General features: G+C 37.0%; 3 protein-coding genes across 3 annotated transcripts; 1 reads left to right on the top strand and 2 right to left on the bottom strand.

Annotated features, from left to right (window-relative positions):
* Window positions 1-2,322: 2,322 nt before the first annotated feature.
* Window positions 2,323-2,862, bottom strand: LOC111434861 (pectinesterase inhibitor-like). The gene has a single exon (XM_023072202.1). It carries the CDS (start codon window positions 2,860-2,862, stop codon window positions 2,323-2,325), a length of 540 nt encoding a protein of 179 aa, XP_022927970.1.
* A 2,946-nt stretch (window positions 2,863-5,808) lies between these two features.
* LOC111435196 (glutamate--tRNA ligase, cytoplasmic-like) lies at window positions 5,809-10,754 on the top strand. The gene is made up of 6 exons (XM_023072573.1): window positions 5,809-6,181; window positions 7,348-7,444; window positions 7,588-7,741; window positions 7,999-9,119; window positions 9,196-9,663; window positions 10,211-10,754. Exons 1-6 carry the CDS (start codon window positions 6,042-6,044, stop codon window positions 10,427-10,429), a joined length of 2,199 nt encoding a protein of 732 aa, XP_022928341.1. The 5' UTR covers window positions 5,809-6,041; the 3' UTR covers window positions 10,430-10,754.
* On the bottom strand, window positions 10,654-11,529 carry LOC111435222 (germin-like protein 5-1). The gene is made up of 2 exons (XM_023072628.1): window positions 11,372-11,529; window positions 10,654-11,290 (listed from the first exon to the last, which is right to left on the bottom strand). Exons 1-2 carry the CDS (start codon window positions 11,478-11,480, stop codon window positions 10,752-10,754), a joined length of 648 nt encoding a protein of 215 aa, XP_022928396.1. The 5' UTR covers window positions 11,481-11,529; the 3' UTR covers window positions 10,654-10,751.
* Between the last annotated feature and the right edge of the window lie 1,190 nt (window positions 11,530-12,719).

The raw sequence follows: 12,719 nt of genomic DNA, 5'->3' as shown, positions 1-12,719 counted from the left end.
ATAAAAACTCATCCAACTTACCCTAAACGTAGTTGTGCAATTTTAGTTGTCAAATAACATAGGATGTATTGGCCCATAGATATTTATAATCTATCTGATAAAGGCTTCTTGGATTGATTATATTCGGCCACTTTTACTTTTTTGTTATTTCCTAATTCCCAACCAAACAAACACGGTTTTACCTCTTCTATTCATGCATAAGTGAAAGGATAGGAACAAATGTAGTTGAATGAGATAGTAGGCGAGTTACACATTCAAAGGTCTTGTGCGGAGCAACGACCCCAATAGTTTGAAAGATATCTCAAAAAAGTGAATGTTTAATTCTAAAATACTAAAACTTTAAAATCGATTTGATTTTAACCCTACAAATTAAGCTAGACACGAGTTACTCTACTAAGATGATCCATTCTAGTTAAATGTTCTTGGCATGAAACTCAACACATCAAATCAGGTAAAGCAGCGCTAAGGCTAGGAGAAGACAATGATGTGATTCTTATCGTAAGAACATTTGTTTGTGTAACAACCCAACGCTAAAAGATATTATCCTCTTTGGATTTTATCTTCAATTTCTCATCTCCAATCGACGTGGGATCTCACAATCTACCCCCTTGAGACCGCAACGTCCTCGCTAAAAGATATTATCCTCTTTGAATTTTCTCTTCCAATTTCTCATCTCCAATCGACGTGGGATCTCACAATCTACCCTCTTGAGACCACAACGTCCTCGCTAAAAGATATTATCCTCTTTGGATTTTCTCTTCCAATTTCTCGTCTCCAATCGATGTGGGATCTCACAATCTACCCCTTGAGCCCGCAACGTCGACACACCACCCTGTGTCTAGCTCTAATACCTAACAACCAGTTGTAAGTCTAACAACCATTTGTAACAATTCAAGTCCTACCTAACAACCATTTGTAACAATTCAAGTACATCGCTAGCAGATATTGTCCACCCAAGCACCACCCTGTGTCTGGCTCTAATACCTAACAACCGTCTGTAAGTCTAACAACCATTTGTCCACCCAAGCACCACCCTGGCTCTAATACCTAACAACCATTTGTAAGTGTAGATAATGTCCACCCAAGCACACCACCGCTAGCAGATCTCAAAAACAAGATTGATCATATCGAATTGAATGATTCTAATCATGCACGCACAAATGCTCTCTTTACTACATTTTCCAAGTCTATTTGTTGCACGCACAAATGCTCTCTTTACTACATTTTCCAAGTCTATTGGTTGCACGCACAAATGCTCTCTTTACTAATTTTCCAAGTCATTTTCCAAGTCTATTTCATACGCACAAATGCTCTCTACATTTTCCAAGTCATTTTCCAAGTCTATTTTATACAAATAACATACACGTCTGCATTAATATTTATACAAATAACATACATGTCTGCATTAATACAAATAACATACATGTACAAATAACATACATGTCTGCATTAAAATGAAAAGCTCCACATTGAAGTGAGGCATCTCAAGAGTTTTAAAAAGTCTTAAAACTTAAAATACCTTTTATGAAACACACTAGATTTTAATCATCTTATGATGTTATACCAGGTTGGTCGGGTTGACATAACAAAAAGTCTATTCGCCTTAAACTAAATCTAACCGGGTTGACATGACAAAAAGTCTATTCGCAAACTGAATTGAATGTTCGATTTTTCATAAACTAAATCTAACCCAAACTGAAAAGACTTTAACTCAATTCAATTTTTATGGTTTGAATTGTGTATAGATTAATTGGGCTATCCAATCATATTAGATTTAGAGTGACAAAAATAATATTTTAAAAGTTTAGTTATTAAAATGTTCAAATGAGTCTCAAAATAAGGTTCAAAATGTTAAGGAATCAATTTTAGGTTAAATTATAAAAAAAATACCCCTAAATTTTGTTGGTCTCGAGTGACGGAGGAGGCTAAGTTAGCCGAAAGATGATGGTTATTGATTCAAAGACGCAAAGTGCCCCTATTTTTTCAAGGTAAGAAGGGATAGAGAAAATGCGCTACGACAACCCATGTCATACTCCCAGGAAAAGCTCTGCACCCAAAACTGACACAGGTGGGTAGGTAGAGAATACCAAGGAGCGGGAGACAACTCTCTAAGGAACTCATAAAATAGTCCCGTAATTTCGAGAGAAGGGGTGCCCCCTTTTGTTTAAATGTTGTAATATTTCGTCCTCCTAAGTCAATTACTATTAAAAGTGAAAAGTGACGATTTTGATCTAATCAAAGAATGAGAGTAAAAGCGAAGATGAGCAAATTTATGGGATTCAAACCAGACATATTATTGATTCATGGCATTACAAAAAGGAGTTAGGCACGCCCAAGAAGAAGATTGGCTATAACCAAGATGATACTACAAATATCTTCCACAGTCTTCCCATTGCCCGAAAGCGCGGATGAGTCCTTCGGCGGCTGCGCAAAGCTATCCAGACAGTCGCCTGCCTCCGTCATGGCTGCAGACGCCTTAGTGTTGACGCCATTGTAGTCACCTTCCCCCAAGTTGACCTTCCCATCCTCGATGTCGCTGATGGCATTGTCGTATTGTTCAGCACAAGTGGCATAGCGCTCCTTAAGCTTAGGATCAATTGCCTTGGATGCCAGGGACTGGGCGAGGGCACGACTTTCAACAGTCTTGTCGTGGGCAAGGTTGAGGGTGAAGGTGGCCAGTCCTTTCAGGTCTGTGGTGCCAGCAGATTTCAACACGTCAAAGCAAAAAGAAGGGTTTCTAGTTTTCTTGCAGATGGTGGAAGCGACGTCGTTTTGGGAAGCTGCATGCATGGGCATTACCCCATTGAAGAACAGAACTGAAAGGACAACTAAAGAGACTGCAAGAAAACTAGAAGATGCCATTTTTTTAAAATTTTTTTTTTTTTTGTCTGTTTTGCTCAATTAATTCATATGAAGGGTTCACATATTTATACGCTTACAAATATACCTTTTAATAGCTTTTTCAAGTTAGAATTTTAAGTAAAACGCTATTAAAAGAAAAAAGAACAAAAATAGAAAGAATAGGTTATTATGCCCACTTTTCTTGGTATGTTAGACGATACACCGTCCTCCTCAATTGTGCCGTGTTAACATTTGACTAACTACACATGAGAGTCATAACTTTACGATTATGTCCGTTCTCCTCCATTAAACTAATAATATTTATTTTACAAAAAATAAAAATTAAGGTTATTAATGTAATATTGGATAATATGACGTTAACATACTAGAGGATCATGTTCAATAAATAACTTAAAGAATATATAGTATATGGATAATGCTCGACAAATATTTGTTTTACCAATGTTTTTTGTTGGCATCACGAAAAGTAGTCCGTGCCATTAATGTGTGTGTTTGACGTGAGAAATGTGAGTCAATAAGCTCGACTTGATTAAAATCATGAGATGTTGAGAAGTTAGTAATCATGGAACATTTCTAGGAGAAGTTATTAGTCGTGAGATCCTACATGGATTGGAGAGGAGAACAAAACATTCCTTATAAGTGAGTGGAAAATCTCTCCTTAGCGCTCGGTGTGCCAGCGAGGATGTTGGACACCCAAGGGCAATTTGGTAATTTTATAATATACATGTCATAATTATCCAAATTGTTCATTCTAAGTCCTAATCACACATATTCTAACTACCTAAGGTACATTATGCTCGCATGCTAACACGTTCTAGAGATCCCTATAAGTATCACTTGCCTATAGTCCAGGTGGTTATTTATTGGGATGAAGTGTTCCCTTCGAAGCTTGCTTTTCCGCTAGTTTGGATCCCCAAATTCTTTGAAAACTCGTTGGTAGATCTTGAATCAAGTAACATTTAGGTTAGTATCAAAACCGGGATGGAAAACAGTCGAAGGGGAGTCAAATTAGGCTTAAAAGGGGTCTCATGTCGAGTCACGTTCCGCCACACACAGAAGCCTCCTCGTGCATCACCGCGCACCAGTATAGACATGTCTAAGAGGGGGTAGGATGCACGTTTTTGTGCAATCACGTGACGCAAGCAAATTGGTCTGTCCAAGGTCAAATGCATGGCTTCAAGTCTGGAGACGCGCGCTGGGAACCCAAATTTTTTCAGTGGTATCACAATCGCACTCTTACAGCAGCGGGACAACGATTGTGCGACACTTGTTCTAACCCAACGAATAAGTCAGCCGTGAAAATTTTGGACTTCGTGTACATCGTCAGCATATTCTCGAGCCTCGAGTTATGTTTGAGAGAAATGTTTTGGAAAACGTGAGTGAGAAAATGCGTTGAAAACAATTTGAAAGAAAACAATGTTATAAGCTAAAAACGATTAGGCAACAACAATGACTTTGATAGAATATAACCCGGGAAGGAAATGCGTTGAAGGTCGTTCCCTCCTTTATGATATTTACGTTATGGGACCTACTACGGAGATGCCAACCAAACCCTACTAGATGATCTGATAACAGTGTCCATAACAGTAAGATGAGAACTATAGATTGGGACTTATGACAAGGTCACACCTTGAGTACTTATGACGAGGTCACACCTTGAGTACTTATGACTTTGTACGTTGTTGATGATGATAAACAAGACGAGTAAATAGTTAATCAAGATGTCTTAGAACCGAAAGATAGAACTTGAGATAATAAGCCTAAAAGAGTCGAACTCTAAGAACTAATGGCCAAGTATGAATAACATACCCAAATGACCGAACAAACTAAACTGCATAAGCTTTAATAACGAACTAAGAACCTACGAGCAAACTACTTACTGACTATTTATACATTCATTCATGCTACTTACACCTTATCAGATGAAGACGACTAGGTGACACGATCAAGGCGAGGGTGTGCATGAGCTGAGGGCTATTGAGGGTCGAGATATATCCATGTCTAAGCTTTTCAAACTTTATGAACTTAGTTGTTTTAATATTTGTTGTTTGGCTTTTGTGATTTGGAAACGATCCCCGTCACATCATGAATGATTTAACTACTATCTAAAGTGATTTAAATTAAATGTATGCACGTTTTAAATGTTTTAAAGTGATGATTTGTAGCTTGAGTCTCTAAAAGACGGGTCCTTTGTGGTATCCGTGAAATTTTTAAGTTTATGTAGGGGAAAATCCACTAACCTAATCAGTAAACCGAATTTGCTTTGTTCTAGATCAATATTTTATTTTGACGAAAAGTCGAACTTACCCCTAAACATAGTTTGTGCGATTCTCCCGGTTAAATTATGTAGGCCTATGCCATCCTTGACCCATATCATTTATAATTTATGTTATCCTTAGTTCAAAATCCTAGAGCTCGAGATATCTAAAGGAGGTACAAACTCCTCCCATCGTACGGAACAACGTGGTTGACAAACTTAAGTTCAGCCTATACAAACTAAACAAGTGCTTACACTCTCTTACTTTTCTTTGTTGAACCCTTACGGTCTACCCTCTTTCGAGATATCTCAATTCAGCGTTTATAAGCAAATCAAATCTACTCGATTCTAGATTGATATTGTTATTTTGATAAAATATCAAATCGACTACCTATTAGCAGAATTTGTGCAATTCTCTCGGTTAAATAATGTAGGTCATCTTCGACCCATAGATATTTATAATGTGGGTCACCCTTCGTTCAAAATCTTTTAATTTTCTGCGCAGTGGTCTCAGTGAGGCATTCATGAGATCTTTGTGTTCAATATGTACGGAAGGAAAAATCCATTTTTTTTTTTTTAATTTTATTTTATCCAAAAACTCAACCAACAACTTAGCTGTACAATTTTAGTTGTCAAATAACTGTAGTAGGATGTATGGGCCCATAGATATTTATAATCTATGTTCCCTTAGGTTCAAAATTCCTCAAATGCTTCCAGCGTGCGATTTTCGTAGATAAATATTGTAGGTCGTATTCTGAGGGTAGATATTGAAGATCTTCGGCGGCTGTTTACCATTCCACCACCTCTCTGCTTGTTTTTCTTTTTCCATACCCCACGATTTGGCTTGTTTGTCCCATCTAAAACCCTAAGATTTGCTTCACTTTCAGTCTGTATTTCATCGTTTCTGCTGGTGTTGAGGATTATGGATGTTAAGCTTTTGTCATTTCCGGCCGATTGCCCTCCACTCTCTGTCATTGTGGCGGCCAAGATTGCTGGTATTACTTCTCCTGCAGATTCTTCACTTCCTTCTGGCTCCGCTCCCACATTTCTGTTCAGCAGCGGGTATGATCAAATCTCTCTCTCTCTCTCTCTCGGCTAATTTTATCTTGTGTAACTTTAAAAGCTTTGGATTCGACCTTCAGAAGCTATTGATTTTGATTAATAGCATTTTTTATTACAATTATTTTCCGTTATTCAATTTTGTCCCTCTTTCTGGTTTTGGCTATTTCTTGAGTTGATGTTGATGCTGTGAAGTCGAATAGCTTGGTTATGCAGAAATATGTTTGTAATAGCCTCATGTCTCTGAAACTTAAACCGATCATGTATCAATGTTAATAGCCATTTTATCGTTGGATCTATAAACTTGATTGCGCGAAGAAATAAAAAACAGAAAAGGAAAAGAAGGCGTGACATTCATTGATGAATGTGCAGGGATTGTATACATGTGTCTATTGAGGAAGCTTATGATATTGATTATTGAGTAGGGGATAAACTAAACTTCTGCGGTTTATTTATTTCTGGTCGGAATTAGAAAACTAGTTGAAGCTCAAGTTTTTCATATTGGTTATTTTGAAGTTAAAATTTAGACGTTTTTACCTATTTGTGGATTCTAACGCTGCTTCCATTGCTTTCTCTGCTTTAGTTTTTAACTTCAAATCCATAATTTATGTTCAGAGTAAATATTCTTGGATGTACTCTCTGTATAATCCATTGCCACCAGAGGCAACTCCATCTTTCCTGATTATTATTTTCTCATATTTCCAAATTTTCCTACTTTTTGTACATGAAATTTATCTTCCAAAATTTCATGTATTACATCTTCACTTGAATTTAGAAATGGATCTCTAATGAACTACAATTTATAGATAATCACGTTATTGCATGAATACACTGTGTATGCCATGACATCCACTGGTACTTCATTGGTTGTTTTATCAAAAACACGGAGGGATGCTTCATTTGTTATCATTGCCTACTTACATTTTTTATGGTTTATGAGTTGGAATTTTACTTTTGCTGTTGTAACATTGTGATTATTTTAAATCTTGCTTGCCACAACCTTTGATCCAGTTGTAAATCATATCCACTAGACATTTGTCTTTGAAAGCTTGCACTATACTCCTGCCATTAAATCTTAGAAGGATTTTTCCTCTCCATTTGATATGAGTGAAAGGAAAGATATTTAGTAGACTTTTCCTCAATGCTTAAGTCAAGTTAACCTGTTGTAGGCTGAAGTTGCATGGAACGTCTGTGCTTCTACGTTATATTGGTCGAGTTGCCAACATCCCTAATTTCTATGGACAGAATGCTTACGAGTCCAGTCAGGTAAGTTGAAAATAAATGCAATAACATCTTCTAAATGTTTATTCTTTTGTATGGCTTGCTATTTATTTATTTTCATGATTGTGTATGGGCTAACTTCTGATAAATGAACTTCCTTCATATCAATGCATGGATTTTAACCCCAGATTGATGAATGGCTAGAGTACGCTCCTATCCTTTCGTCTGGTTCTGCATTTGAGAGTGCATGCAGTTATGTTGATAAGTACTTGGAAAGATGCACATTTCTTGTTGGTCATTCTTTGTCAGTTGCAGATGTAGCTGTCTGGTCTGGTTTAGCAGGTAAATTTTTTTCAATAAAGAAATAAATCTTCTGCTTAATCTTTTTCTTCATCATAATGCCTATCTTGAGAGAGAGAGAGAAAAAAAGATAAGATGCCATGCCGTGTTTGTTTATTTAAGTCGATCATAATGTTCCTTGTTTTCAATCCACAGGCCTACTTATACAAGGACATGCATATACACAGGCACACTCATACACAAATATTTATTGAATGAGAGAGTTGACTTATTGATACTATGATATTGTATCTTTACAGGAACTGGGCAACGGTGGGAAAGCTTGAGAAAGTCAAAGAAGTACCCAAATCTTCAACGGTGGTTTAATTCACTCTTAGCAGAATATTGTGTTGACTTGGATGATGTCTTAACTACATATGTTGGCAAAAGAGGCGGAAAGTCTTCAGGAGCAAAATTGAAGGATCAACAGGGTCTCAGCCAAAAGACAAATAGTGTCAGTCAGGACACCTCTGATAAGGGGAAACAGGGAAGCAGATCTACATTTGAAGTTGATCTTCCAAATGCAGAGTTTGGGAAGGTGCGTTTGCGTTTTGCACCTGAGCCTAGTGGATATCTTCACATTGGGCACTCAAAAGCAGCATTGTTGAATCAGTATTTTGCCCAGCGGTACAATGGTGAAGTCATTATCAGGTTTGATGATACAAATCCAGCTAAAGAAAGTAATGAGTTTGTAGAAAATCTTCTGAAAGACATTGAAACACTGGGTATAAAGTATGAAACTGTCACATATACTTCAGATTACTTCCCTCAATTAATGGAAATGGCTGAAAACTTAATTCGTCAGGGTAAAGCATATGTTGATGATACTCCACGTGAACAGATGCAAAAAGAACGAATGGAAGGCATTGAATCAAAACATAGAAGCAATAGTCCTGAAGAGAATCTTAGGTTATGGAAGGAGATGATATTAGGAACTGAGAAGGGTTTACTTTGCTGTCTTCGTGGAAAACTTGATATGCAGGATCCTAACAAATCCCTTAGAGATCCAGTGTATTACCGTTGTAATCCTATTCCCCACCATCGGATTGGTTCCATGTATAAGATATACCCAACTTATGATTTTTGCTGTCCGTTTGTTGATTCTATTGAAGGCATTACACATGCACTTCGGTCCAGCGAATACCATGACCGCAATGCCCAGTACTACCGAATCCAGGAAGATATGGGTCTAAGAAAGGTTCATATATATGAATTTAGCCGGTTGAACCTGGTGTATACACTTCTCAGCAAGCGTAAGCTTTTATGGTTTGTTCAAAATGGGAAGGTTGATGGGTGGGATGATCCCCGTTTTCCAACAGTACAAGGAATTGTTCGAAGAGGTTTAAAAATTGAAGCTTTAATACAGTTTATCCTTGAACAGGTGTGACAATTTTTGGGATTCCATGATATGCATCTTTATGAAAGCTGCTCTCATATATTTCTTTTCTTTATTTCAGGGGGCATCAAAAAATCTCAACCTTATGGAGTGGGATAAACTATGGACCATTAATAAAAAGATTATAGATCCTGTGTGTCCCAGACATACTGCTGTTGTAGAAGAGCGACGTGTGTTATTTACCCTTGATAATGGTCCAGAAAAACCATTCGTCCGAGTAATACCAAAGCATAAAAAATATGAAGCTGCTGGTGAAAAATCTACAACTTTCACAAAGGGAATATTGATTGACCAAGTGGATGCGCAATGTATCAAGGTGGATGAAGAAATCACCTTAATGGACTGGGGTAATGCAATAGTAAAACGCATTGAGAAGGACCAAGATGGATACGTCACACAGATGTCAGGAATTTTACATCTCGAAGGTTCTGTAAAGACCACAAAGTTGAAGGCCACTTGGCTGCCAGATATAAACGAACTAGTCACCCTCTCACTTATGGAGTTTGATTATCTAATCACAAAAAAGAAGGTATGGACAGTCATTATTTGGTATCATACGCAATTTTCTTATGTTAAATGATGCGAGTTAGTTTCTTTAGTTTGATTGTGATATTATATTCTCTCTTTCCTGTTGGTTTTGAAACTCTGAAGGATAGATGTGACTTAAGTTCAAAACTATGCATACACGCATTGAGATTTTTGTGTTGTTTTCAGAAGTCAGATTGCAACTTTCATCACTTGCTTCTCGAATGAGTAGGTTGGATCATATATATGTGGAAGTAGGCAAGCCAGCTTGCGAAGTATGAACTATGTTCTGTACTAAACAATATTATTCAGTATGAGAGATAAATGGGTTTGTACATCAAGGATTTATGAAATTAGATGTTAACCCGAGCTGTGTTACATGGGTAGAAATTCTCGGCGAACCTCGTCATACAAGGAATATGCATATGACTGTTTGTCTTTTGTAGCAATTTGTGGGGTGCGACTTTTTGTTGCTTATTATTGTTCTTATCTTGTTAGGAAAGTGGCTCTAGAAGCTAATGATTTTAGCCTCTTTTAACTTGCAATTGCAGCTCGACGAAGGAGAGGATTTTCTTGATGCATTAAATCCATGCACGAAAAAGGAGACAGTTGCTCTGGGGGATTCGAACATGCGAAATCTAAAGCGTGGAGACATATTGCAGTTAGAGAGGAAGGGATATTTCAGATGCGATGTTCCATATGTCAGGCCATCGAAACCGATAGTCCTATTCGCAATCCCAGATGGCAGGCAACAGGCATGTTTGAAGTAAAATCTCTACCAATTTCGTCAGAGTCATTGTTTGATATCTATGCATAACTCTTTTTTTCCATATTCTGGTGTCTTTTAGATGGCAATAGATTTCCATTTGGCCTATCAAATACAGATTATAGGGCTTGAGAAATTTCAGAATGACTTATAACAGCTTTATTTTACTCTCTGGAACATGTGTTTACTGCGCTCAAGAATGGGATTCAGAGTAGAATAGAACACATATCAAACGAACAATGATATCTTTAGGATTAGCACAATTATGTTGTAAGAAACATGCATTGAAAGTACAGTGTTTGTCTGAATGAAGCCTTAGCTTTTGTTTACTTTTTGGGAGCAAAGCGAGACTTGATTTTTTCTATCTCCTTAGTACCAACTTGGAAAGCCTTGGTGAGTACGTTATCCGGCACTGAAGGAGTTGCCGCAAATAGAGTGGCAGCAAGAGACTGAGTTCCTGGTAATTGGCTATTGAATGCTGCAATCACTGCAGCAGCTTCCTTCCCATTGTTCTTCTGGAAGTGCACCAACCCCTTTGGGAAAACAAATATTTCTCCCTTCTTGATGGACTTAGATATCAACACATTGGCTGTAGTGATGAACCCAACGTCTAGCTGACCTTCGAGAACAAACACAACCTCGGTGGCACGTGGGTGTGTGTGAGGTGGATTGAGGCCACCAGGGGCATAGTCGATACGAGCAAGAGACACTCCTAGAGTGTTAAGACCTGGGATTTTTTGTACATTGGCTCCAGTAACCACTGCGCCTGATGTAGTGTTGGTGAGACCAGGTTTGGCAAGTCCATCGAAGAAGAAGTCGGTGGCAGATACATTCGTCTTGCATACAAACCCATTCACTTTAGTCCCTACCAAAATTAGCCATGGTAGAGTCAAGACTAGAGTTGAAGTGATGTAAATGATATAGAAAGAGTTGAAGTTGGAAATACCAGAAGCGAGATCGGCGACACAAATATCTTGAAGTAAGTCGGTATCTGCAGCACAAGATGTGGCGATGACAGCAAAGGCGAGGACGGAAATGGCAGCGATGTAGGCCATGGATTATCGTGTTGGGTGATAAAAGAAGAGGGAAATGAGAGGGGGTTATATATATGATATGAATTGGGTATATAAAATGAGTATCAAACATTGGAGGTCTTTAGGGTAAAGCAAATTGGTTTGAGAGTGAAGGAAGACTAAATGAAGACAATTACGGCATAGCTTCCATTGATGGCAACTTTTGGGTTATTTCTTTACGCACAATACATGGCCTCTCAATTCATTTATGGTTATTAACACTACAAAAACTTCCTTTCATTACAAACTAAACTGCCAGCCCTTCAACAATATTTCACCAGCTTTAATTATTATTATTATTCCTTAGTTTCTCTAAATTCATTGTCATTATCACATCTACATCTTATACCAAAAACTAAAATAATACTGTAATAAAAAATAAAAAAGTATAACTCCTCTCTCTCTCCACGGTAGTATAAAATTATGTCTTGGTCCGAGTGGGGATAGTTTCTCTTCTGCATGTCCATGAAGTTTTGAAAAATCTAAACATCTTAGAGATCGATAGAGAGGTAGGAATTTATCGAACGAACTGCACTCCTTCGTATACGTCAGGAGTCCGTTGATAAGAAGGGGCTGGAGAAAGCTTGAACCCAATTCCTACCGTGATGAATATAAGCGCAATTGAAATTCTTGGGGAGTTATACGTTTGTGTAGTGTCCAATTCAACATTTTTGTTCAAATAAAAGTTTACCGATATATTAAACACAAAATTGAAAGTTTAGATTTTATATAAATTTTTTTTTAAAAGAAAAAAAATTACAGATGTATTAAACACAAAATTGAAAGTTTAGAGTTCGATATAAAATTAAATTTATATCCAATAGGTCAGTTATTTTTTAATTTGTTTTAAATATGTTAAGGACATTGTAAATATTTCTAAAGTTGAACCCCAACTTGTTAAGATTTATGCTATAATTCTTGCCATTAATGATTTATCATTTAATAATTAATAATAATTTTGATTTTTTTTTTAATTTGTAATATAATTTTGTTGAAAGATTCAAGGATATTAGTATAATTTTGAATAAGTTCCATCGTACAATAAGATTATGTTCCATAAATGTATATAGATAAGGTTGGGTATCTTATCATGGTAACACAATTGATACGATCCACTTTGTAATTGTTATAATACATTATATCCAAATTATTCATGTGGAGATATGCCAGTTGTGGTATCTTGCACAATGGGTTTGTATAAAATTGAATTATGAAAATTTT

Source organism: Cucurbita moschata, unplaced genomic scaffold (genome assembly GCF_002738365.1).
Source record: "Cucurbita moschata cultivar Rifu unplaced genomic scaffold, Cmos_1.0 Cmo_Scf00003, whole genome shotgun sequence".
In the NCBI taxonomy this organism is placed as follows: domain Eukaryota; kingdom Viridiplantae; phylum Streptophyta; class Magnoliopsida; order Cucurbitales; family Cucurbitaceae; genus Cucurbita; species Cucurbita moschata.
The sequence above is the reverse complement of the archived record's forward strand: the minus strand, read 5'-3'. Positions and strand labels throughout refer to the sequence as shown.

Excerpts from the sequence above, each read along its gene's own strand:
- LOC111434861 (XM_023072202.1), bottom strand. The coding sequence starts at position 2,862 with ATGGCATCTTCTAGTTTTCTTGCAGTCTCTTTAGTTGTCCTTTCAGTT.
- LOC111435196 (XM_023072573.1), top strand. The coding sequence starts at position 6,042 with ATGGATGTTAAGCTTTTGTCATTTCCGGCCGATTGCCCTCCACTCTCT. Across the intron at positions 7,742-7,998 it reads TGTCTGGTCTGGTTTAGCAG|GAACTGGGCAACGGTGGGAA; the intron begins GTAAATTTTTTT and ends GTATCTTTACAG. Across the intron at positions 9,664-10,210 it reads ATCTAATCACAAAAAAGAAG|CTCGACGAAGGAGAGGATTT; the intron begins GTATGGACAGTC and ends TTGCAATTGCAG.
- LOC111435222 (XM_023072628.1), bottom strand. The coding sequence starts at position 11,480 with ATGGCCTACATCGCTGCCATTTCCGTCCTCGCCTTTGCTGTCATCGCC. Across the intron at positions 11,291-11,371 it reads TGTCGCCGATCTCGCTTCTG|GGACTAAAGTGAATGGGTTT; the intron begins GTATTTCCAACT and ends TAATTTTGGTAG.